This window comes from Myotis brandtii, unplaced genomic scaffold (assembly GCF_000412655.1).
Source record: "Myotis brandtii unplaced genomic scaffold, ASM41265v1 scaffold284, whole genome shotgun sequence".
NCBI lineage: Eukaryota > Metazoa > Chordata > Mammalia > Chiroptera > Vespertilionidae > Myotis > Myotis brandtii.
The window spans coordinates 826,574-836,256 of NW_005360846.1; the positions used below are offsets into that span (position 1 = coordinate 826,574).

The 9,683-nt window shown below is 49.8% G+C and overlaps 1 protein-coding gene across 1 annotated transcript in view; it reads left to right on the plus strand.

Annotated features, from left to right (window-relative positions):
• Nucleotides 1-9,542, plus strand: part of SHPK (sedoheptulokinase) — a 24,289-nt gene extending 14,747 nt beyond the window's left edge. Inside the window, exons 7-8 of the mRNA XM_014541936.1 lie at nt 3,542-3,742; nt 7,866-9,542. Coding sequence (XP_014397422.1) covers nt 3,542-3,742; nt 7,866-8,278 — 614 coding nt within the window. The 3' untranslated portion in view covers nt 8,279-9,542. The remainder of the gene's footprint in view (nt 1-3,541; nt 3,743-7,865) is intronic.
• The last annotated feature ends 141 nt before the right edge of the window (nt 9,543-9,683 follow it).

The window sequence follows — 9,683 nt, forward strand, 5'->3', positions numbered from 1 at the left end:
GTGCCCAGATGAGGCCCAGCTGTGAAGCAACACAAGCTGCTGTGGTGCCTTGGGCCTTCTTTTGGATGTTCTGGGTCTCTCCGACCCAGCTGCAATTTGTTAGGTAATTTTAGATTTTAAAGGGCCAGGCCTTTCATATGCAAAAGCCTCTGAGCACAGCTTGGGTGGGGCGGGGTCTCAGGGTTTAACAGGGCGGAGCAAACAGCTATGGCTGCTCCTCAGTCCTACCCTAAGAGGCCCCGGGTCTCAGTGTCCCGGTAATCGCTGCAAGCACCTCTGAGAGAAAGCCGCCCTCGACTTCCAACTGATGCCAGATAGTCCAGTTTCTCCCCATATGAGTCTGGGTCCCCAGAGACTCGCCCGGAACTGGAGTTCAGAGCAGTTGGGAGCTTGAGACTCCCTCCCGATTAAAAAAGACAACCATGTCCTCAGTTGCCAGCCCTTTTCCGTGTGCGCCTCCGTACCTCTGCACTTTACTTCCGCACCTCCTCTGAGTCTCAGTGTGCTTTTCTCTTTCCTTTTAGTTGTAGAATTTCCACTCAGCCAGCCTTCCTGTGGTTCTGGATGATGTCCATTTTGTCTCTTAGTTGTATTTTTGAAGTGGTTGTGCGAGGCAGCAATTTCCGGTGTTTACCTATGCCGCCATCTTGGTTTCTCTTCATATAATTTTCATATGTCATGGAATCTTCTTTTGGTTTCTTTTCAACCATTTGAAAATGTAAGAACATGCTTCTGGGATTGTAAAATAGTGCAGCCCCTTTGGAAAACAGTCTAAAACTTGTACATGAATGTCATTAGCAGTGTTATTCATACTAGGCAAAAAAGGAGAAACGACCCAAATGCCCATCAACTGATGAAGGGATTTAAAAAATGTGGTCCATCCACACAGCTAAAACGCCACAACATGTGCGTGAAAGTGAAAGAAAGAAAGAAGCCTGTCACAGAAGGCCACCCATCGTATGATTCCATGCCTGTGAAATGTCCAGGATAGACAAATCCATAGGGACAGGAAGGAGTTAATGGTTGCCAGGGATGATTGCTGACAGGTATGGGGTTTCTTTTTGGAGTGATGAAAATGTTCTAAAATTAGATTGTGGTGATGGTTGTACAACTCTGTGAGTATTCTAAAAACCCCTGGATTGTCTGCTTTAAAGGGGTATATTTTATGGCGAATTTATGTGAGTTACATATCAATAAAGTTACTCTCACACACAAAAAAGGGAAAAGCTGTTCTTATCTCCTGGGCCATACCAAAACAGCTGGTGTCTACCCTGGGCTAGGGTGGGACTTGGGCTGCCTGCCCGAGCAGGGTGGTTGCAGGATGTGTGTTTCCGTTGATCCTAGGGGCAGCCTGGCTGAGCTAGTCCTGGTTGGGAGCCCCTCCTGGTTATCAAGGGGGACAGAGAATGCCTTCATCTTCCCCAGGTTCTCTTTGTCCTCACATCTTTTATTCCCTCCATCAGTTAGAACTATTACAGTTCAACTCTGAGTTTAAAAATTCTGACCGGCACTAGCCTCTGTGTAGTAGTTTATTCCCCTTTTCATTACATTTTTAAGACATAATTTCAAGTGACTGGTTTTGGTAGTAATTCCTATTAATTCAAGATTAGCTGAGCAGGAAAGGTGAAATTCTGTCCTTTTTGTTTGTGGTAAAAATCACTTAAGGTCAAAAAGTTCAAACACCTTTTTCTCCCAAATTTTCAACTAAAATCAATGCCCCAGGAAAGCATGCTGAGTTTATTCTGTGCCTTAATTTTTCCCAGTACACCATCTCTCTCCGTATATCCCTCCATCTCAAAGCGTGGACGGCAGGGAACGCAGTGGGTTTTGGAGTCCAGCGCTGAGGCCTGGGTTGGAATGTCAGCCGCTCTGGGTGACCTGGGCAGGCCGCTTTTCCTCCTGGTTCCTTGTCATCACCGCTGGTGAGGGTGTCGGTGCCTTCCTCCCGGGCAGTTGTGAAGCATTGGGGTGGTGCCCGTAAAGGCCTGGTTCTTTCCTCCCACCTGGTGGTTTTCAAATATCAGGCTGTTCCCTCCACAGAGGGATGGATGCCGGGGAGCTTGCTGTGTGGTGAGTGAGGGGCTTGTCGATGGGAAGAAGGTGAGGTTTGGGCTCCACCTTCACTGAGCAGGTTGTAGTCTCTGGCTCTAGATGGGCTGCTAGCCTGTGCTCAGCTGTGGCATATTCACGGGCAAAGTTGGCCCCCATTGTTGACATGGCCGCCAGAGGGGACAGGCGGAGGGCACGTTGCTTCTGGCTTCTGGTGATGGTGGGAGGCTTGATGTGGCGGGAAGTAGGCGTTACTGGCTTTCTGAGGTTTGTTTTTGCTCTCCTCGCTTCTGACCCCCCGGTGTGGGGGAACGTGGGCTGCTGCCCCCAGTTAGTCTGGCCCCCAGCAGATGGAGAAGAACAGGCCTTTTGGTCAGGTCTTATGAGAAATGGAGAAGAGACTCCAGGAGCATCTGCAGGCCTGGCCTTGAGCTAGAGGAGGAAGTCGGCCCCTCTGTGCTGGGTCTGGGCGTTTCCCCTGCTCGTGGGGAGGTTAAGAAAAACACCTTGGAAATGAGAGGAAGGAGAACTGGCTGAACATGAGCGAGACCTCCGCAGAGAATAACACGTTTCGGCTGAAGTCTTACTCTCTAAATAGTTGTCTACTGCTGTGTAGCAAATCACCCCATGGCGTTTTGTAGCCTAAAAACACCAAACATTTCGTATCTCACACATGTTCTTTTACGTGTGTGTGTGTGTGTGTGTGTGTGTGTGTGTACCTGCGTTTGAAATTATTTTGTAAACGTCTGTGTTTAAAACAGATGAAATGGTTCCTGAGAGTCAGGAGTGTGGGTGTGGCTGGAGCGTCTGGCTCAGGCTTCCTCGTGACATTGCAGTTAAGCTGTTGGTGGCCTGGCATCACCCTCATCTGAAGGCTTGACCGGGCTGGAGGGTCCCCTTCTCAGCTCCCTCAGGTGGCTGTTAGCAGGGGGCTCAGCTCCTTGCTGCATGGGCCTCCTCACAGCACCGCTCACAGCACTGCCTGCTCCTCCCGGAGCGAGCCATCCGAGGCAGGAGCTGCCGTGCTTTTTGTGACTTTTTTCCATAGTCACACACTGTCACTTCTGCTTTATTCTCCCACTAGAAGCAAGTTACTGAGTCCAGCCCACACTCAGGGGGAGGGCATTTAGGCTCTAACTCCTGAAGGAAAGAAATAGTATCAAAGAATTTTGGACCTTTTAATATATTTTTCTATTGATTTCAGAGAGGAAGGGAGAGGGAGAAAGAGATAGAAACAGCAATGATGAGAAAGAATCATTGACTGGCTGCCTCCTGCACGGCCCCTACTAGGGATCGAGCCTGCAACCCGGGCATATGTCCTGACCGGGAATCTAACCGTGACCTCCTGGTTCATAGGTCGACGCTCAACTGCTGAGCCACGCTGGCTGGGCTGGATGTGTTTTTCAAACCAGCACACTCTCCCCTGCCTGGTTGTGACTGTGACCTCCAAGTTAGCCCGACAGACCTAACCTTTGCTTTTCTTGGGCCCCAGTTCTCAACATCAGCACTTCGGTTCAGTTGGCAGCCTCCATGCCGCCAGGGTTCCAGCCAGCGCAGACTCCAGACCCTGCAGCTCCGGTCGCCTACTTCCCGTACTTCGACAGAACCTACCTGGCGGTGGCAGCCTCCCTCAATGGGGGCAATGTGCTCGCCATGTTCGTCCAGATGCTGGTCCAGTGGATGGCGGATCTCGGTAAGATGTGGCCCACGCAGCGCTGCCTCTCTGCTTGTCCTTCCCTCATGCCAGTGAACGTGCTGTGGAAGCTTCTAGATCCACGTCTCAGACCCAGGCAGACCCAGAACTTCTCTTCCTTCCTTAGGAATCTGAGCCTCTAGCTTTCCTCTCATCTCCTGAGCTGCTACCCCCTACTCTCTCCTGACCTTGACTGTGGAGTGTCAGATAGTCTCCCAGTTCTCCCCTGCCCTGCTGTCTTACTTTCTTTGTCAGTGAGCCCCTGGGTCCCTTGCAGTTGGGGTTTTCCTTCTGATGACTACCGACAGTTGAAAATAAAAGGATCAAACACGGACGAGTGAAAAATATGGTATTTTACAATATTATAAAACTAGAGGCCTGTTGCACAAAGAGATTCGTGCAATAGGCCTTCCTTTCCCCTGGCTGCTGGCACCGGTTTGCCTCTGGCACCCGGGGCCCAGGCCTTTGCTCTGGCCGAGTTCTGGCCAGGGCCGGCCCGGGAAACGTCAGGCCTCGCTGCTCCGCCGGCCCCGGGGCCTTCAGGCTTTGCTCCACCGCTTGGAGCCTATGTATGCAAATTAACCACCATCTTTGTTGGCGGTTAATTTGCATATAGCACTGAGTAGCCAATGGGAGGCATAGCGAAGGTATGGTCAACTACCATGTTTGTCTATTATTAGATAGGATCCTCACAGCACTTAATCCTGGCCAGTAGCTCCCAAGTCCCTGTCTCAGGAGGGTCCCTGGAGACTCTGGGGTCCTCCTGTTCTTGTCTCCAGTTTTCAGGGTAGAGTCGGTTCGGCTCTTCCTCTGCTCTGCACTCACAGGGAAACATGAAACCTCTCCAACCACTTAAGGTAGAAATGAAATTTCCAGTCTAGGGAAATCATGTTGATCAGACTCACTGGTTACCAGTAGGAGCTCAAAATCAGGCCATTCCCAGAATCAGGCATCCACCATGGTCACAGGGGGAGGCCAGGCAGCAGGGAGCAGCAAGGCTTTTACCTTCAGTCACCAGACAGTGCTGCTGACTCCCGTGGGTCTCAGGGAGGTCGGGGTTGGGGGGAGCTCTGGCCCCTTGGCTGGGATCTCCTCAGGTTGGCTTCATTTAAATGACAGGACTCGGATTTTGTTTTACCTGCACCAGGGGAGGTTTTCAAGATGCAGAACCAGTTCTGAGAACTGTCCGGCCAGCCCTTTATCTAGGCACTGGTTTAACTGGATTGGGTCTCTCAGCTGTTTACTGACTTGGCCAGTGTTTCTCTTTCTACAGAAGTGACACTTCTCCTTGCCCCTGAAAGACTTGGGAATATTCACTTTCCCTGTAAGATCCTTTAAAAAAGTCTTTTTGCCTTTTCTTGGTTCTTATTTTGAGAAAACAACGAGTGTTCTGAAGGTTCATGTATTCCATGTAACTTAACCTTTTATGAAAACGTTACAATTATGTCATTTTATTGAAAAACATATAAGTGCAAATACAATCACATGTACTTAGATAAAAGACACATTTATTAACCAGAAATGGAAATGTTACAGCATAAGGTACAAAAATAAAACTCTTGCTGTATTCAGAATACCCTGAATTTGCATTTTGTTCCCGAGGTTAGAATATAGGGTTCTACACTCGGGTGGTAGTTTAGAGCAGGACCCTGGGGCTGTTGGCCTGGGTTTGAATCTCAGCTCTGCATCCTCCTGCGTGCCTTTGGGAAGGTTACTTAACTCCTCTGTGCTTTACTTCCCTTATCTGAAAATGGGGGTCATCCTAGGACTGTGAGGATTCGGTGAGTCAATATTGTGAACACTTAGAACAGTATCTGGCCCATAGTGGTAGTGAGTGTGATATGACACTTATTAAATAAGGTTTGTGTGGTGGGTTCAACCCAGGGGCGTGACCTCGGTTCCCTGCTCTGTCTCCAGGTCACTGTGTGGTCTTGGACGTCCCTTCCCTTCTCTGTCTTCCCAGCTCCGATGTTCTATGATTCTAAGCCCGTGGTGTGGACATTTGGCAACTCACAGCAGTTAATCTCACCAGTAGATTCGGATGAGGCGGTGAGGCAAGGCACACAGAAACGGGCTAGAAGCCAGATCTCCCAGGCCTCCAGCTGTGAACACCTTCCTGCAGTTTCCACAAGGCCTGCTCGGGGCCTGGGTGTTTCCCAGTGAGGAATAACACTGTAACGGCCCTGGCTGGTGGGACTCAGTTGGTTGGAGTGTCGTCCCATAAACTGAAAGGTCGAGGGGTCCATTCCTGGTCAGGGCACATACCCAGGTTGTGGGTTTAGGGCGTGTATGGGGGACAACCGGTCAGTGTTTCTGGGTGTTTTTCTCCCACCCCCCCTCCTCTCCCTTCCTCTCTCTCTAGAATCAATAAACATATCTTCAGGTGAGGCTTCAAAAGAAGTTTTGAGAATGTGCTATTGCGACAAAGATAGCAATAAAAACATTTTTTTTGAGTTCTTATTAAAGAAATACACATTATTATTTTTAAACTGTAGATGTTATTTGTGTTTCAGTGATTTTTCTACGAATGCCCTTTTCCTGTTCCAGGACTCAATCCAGGATACACATTGCATTTAGTCATCACATCTCCTTAGTCTCTCTGTCTTCTACTTGATTGGTCTGTTTTTCTTTATCCCCTTCCCTTTTCCCCCATTAGTTGATGGCTTTACATGTATATCTGTGCTTCTAGAAGTTTCCAGCACACTCTGTTTGCTAGGACATGGAGAGACTCACTCCTATGTGTTGCTGTGCAGTGTAAATTGGGACAGCTTCTAAGGAGGGAGTGTCATGTGCATATCTTTGGACCTAGCAGTTCCCCTCCAAGGACTCAGCCCTACAGATGTACATGCTTGGACACCTGTAATAGGTTACCCACCAAGTATGGGAGTTTTCTGACATTTTAGTAGAATTTCTAGAGGAAAGATACATACTCATTCAGCAGAGCTTAACCAGAGTCCTGCTGATCAAATTTTGACTGTGCAAATTCAAGGTATTCTGAATACAGCAAGAGTTTATTTTTGTACTTTATGCTGTAATATTTCCATTTCTGGTTAATAAATGTGTCTTTTATCTAAGTACATGTGATTGTATTTGCACTTATATGTTTTTCAATAAAATGACATAATTGTAAAATTTTCATAAAAGGTTAAGTTACATGGAATCCACGAACCTTCAAAACACTCTTTGTTTCCTCAGAATAAGAACCATGAAAATGCAAAAAGACTTTTTTAAAAGGATCTCTCTCTCTCTAGTTCTTGAACATGTACAATATAGTTTTTTTTAAAAAAAATTTGATTTCAGAGAGGAAGGAAAAGGGACTTTTTTAAAAGGATCTCTCTTTCTCTAGTTCCTGAACATGTACAATATAGTTTTTTAAAAAAATATTTTTGATTTCAGAGAGGAAGGAAAAGGGAGAGAGAGATAGAAACATCAATGATGAGAGAGAGTCATTGATTGGCTGCCTCTTGGGTGTCCCCTACTGGAGATTGAGCCTGCAACCCAGACATGTGTCCTTGACTGGAATCGAACCCGGGACCCTTCACTTTGCAGGCCGATGCTTTTATCCACTCAGCCAAAGCAGCTAGGCTATAGTGGAGTTTGTATAAGTTAAATGTGCTGATGATTTTACTCTAGGTTTACTTCCCTTATCTGGACATTGTAATTTTAATAAGATCCCTACATGATTCCTATGCATAGTCAAATGTGAGAGGCACCGGTCTAGACTGGTGGTTCTCCACTTCTGCAGGGGATGGCTAGACCATGCTCAGCCCTGTGATCCTGGGATTCTGTGACTCTGCTAATAAGTCCGGTGGAGCTGTGATGGTACTTATTGATCAGTACGTGCATGATGGCCCCTTGGGACCAAGGTCTCATAGCTGGTTAGGGCTCGAATAACAACCTTTATAGGACCTCTCCCTGAAGTCTGGGCTGGGTCTGCAGTGAGAGCTGGCTGAGATCTGGGGCAGAGCATGACTGGTCAGGTTATGTGAGTCCCTGAGGAGGAAGCAGCCAGCCACATTGAGAAGAAGCAGTTAGTAGACCTCTCCTGCCCAGGGAATGCTGTACTGTCTCATCCTGCAGCGAGGGGTGCATGAGCTCACACGGTCTTCTCTGTTCCTGGCAGGCGTGGAGGTCGAAGAATCCACTGTGTATTCACGCATGATCCAGGCAGCTGCAGAGCAGAGAGACACCTGCCTCACCATCACGCCAACAGTGTTGGGCGAGAGACATCTGCCAGACCAGCTGGCCTCCGTGACCGGGATCTCCTCCGCGGCCCTCTCGCTGGGGCACGTGACGCGGGCGCTGTGCCGAGGCATCGTTCAGAACCTGCACTCGATGCTTCCGTCCCAGCAGCTCAGGGAGTGGGGCGTGGAGCGGGTGGTCAGCAGTGGGAGTGCGCTGTCCAGGAACGAGGTGCTGAAGCAGGAGGTGCAGCGGGCTTTCCCTTTCCCAGTGTCCTTTGGGCAGGATGTGGACGCAGCCGTGGGGGCAGCACTGATCATGCTCCAGAGAAACCTCCACCAGGAGGAGTCTTAGTGCGCACACTCTTTGGCCAAAGCACTGTTGCCGATTTTATCTAATTAACATTCCTGATGTGATCCTGGAGTCATCCTTTTCCTGGACAGCTCTGTGGGCAGCTTTTAAACAATGTTTGTTCTCAGGCCACCATCCTGATCAAGGACTTTCCTCCAGGGCACACTCTACTAATGCAGCCAGAAGTCAGCCACCAGGTCCCCAGTCAGTGCCTCTGACAGACTCACCTGGGAGCTGGCTGCCAATGTAAATGTGGAAAGAAAGGAAAAGAGAAAAGTAACCCAGCATCATGGTCAGCAGGCTCACCTGTGATTCAGTTGTAGACAAAGAGAAAATAAATGTGGACTTCAGACACCAAAAACGCCTGGTGGCTGTGGCTCCGCGTCGGAAGAGAAGACCCGCCCTCCACCCCGCCTCCAGCTTACGGATTGGTTGTTTCCAGGGATAGGTAGCTCTGATGTGGGTCACGTTACTGTCAGAAAAGTCCTTCCCCCTGGACTGGACCACATGAGCCCTTTCCAGTCTGTCTCCCCTGGCCACAGCTGGTTGTGTGGGGCAGGCGGGCTGAGGTGAAGATGCAGGGGTCTGTGCCTGCCTTCTTGCCATGGACTCCCCCCAAGGAGAGGATGCTGTGCTGGGGCGGCCCCAGATCCTCACAACACAGCTGGCCCGAGGGCAGGGAACAGGGAAGGAGAGTCGGACAGCATGGCCAGCAGGGGGTGGGTGCTGTGTGGCCCCACCACTCACATTGTTCCCATGAGTCTGACCAGGCCCCCACAGGACCCTTTCCCGGGAGTGTGTCTGTGCAGCAGTGTGTTTTTGCCTCTGCACAACCTTGGAAGCCTTCAGGCAGACTCTGAGGCACCCAGGCATGCTCCCCCCAGACAGATGGCCGAGTTAATCAGAGAGGACCCCTTATCCCCGAGGCCCCAGCTCTTCTTTCTGTTGGCGTGGGCCTGGCTCCCACTGGAGTCGGCACAGAGCCTCGTAGGGACCCCGGAGCATCTTAAACCTTCCCGTGGTCGGCAGTGATGACCATGGCGTGGCTCCCAGGAGAAGGCCGCCATCGCTGTGTCTGCTTCTAGACTCCCCAGGGCCATCCCAGCCTCGGGCAGACGCCGAGGCACCCAGGCAGCTGTGTGTTGGGGAAGCAGTCATGCCGTCTGTTTGTAAATATCACTTTGTGAATTACGTGATTGTCTGATGCTCTTAGGTGCCTCTGCCTGGCTGTGCTGATTGAACTTCAGATACTAAAACTCATTCTTCTGGAGCCTTGTCGTTGTCGCTTGAATGAAAACACCTCTCTGCTTTGGGGAGACAGATCACTCAGGAAAGTTGTATAATTTTTCTCTCAGCCAGAGTGAGGTCATCTTGGAGCCCCTGGGGGAGAAGGCCCCCCAGGAGAAGC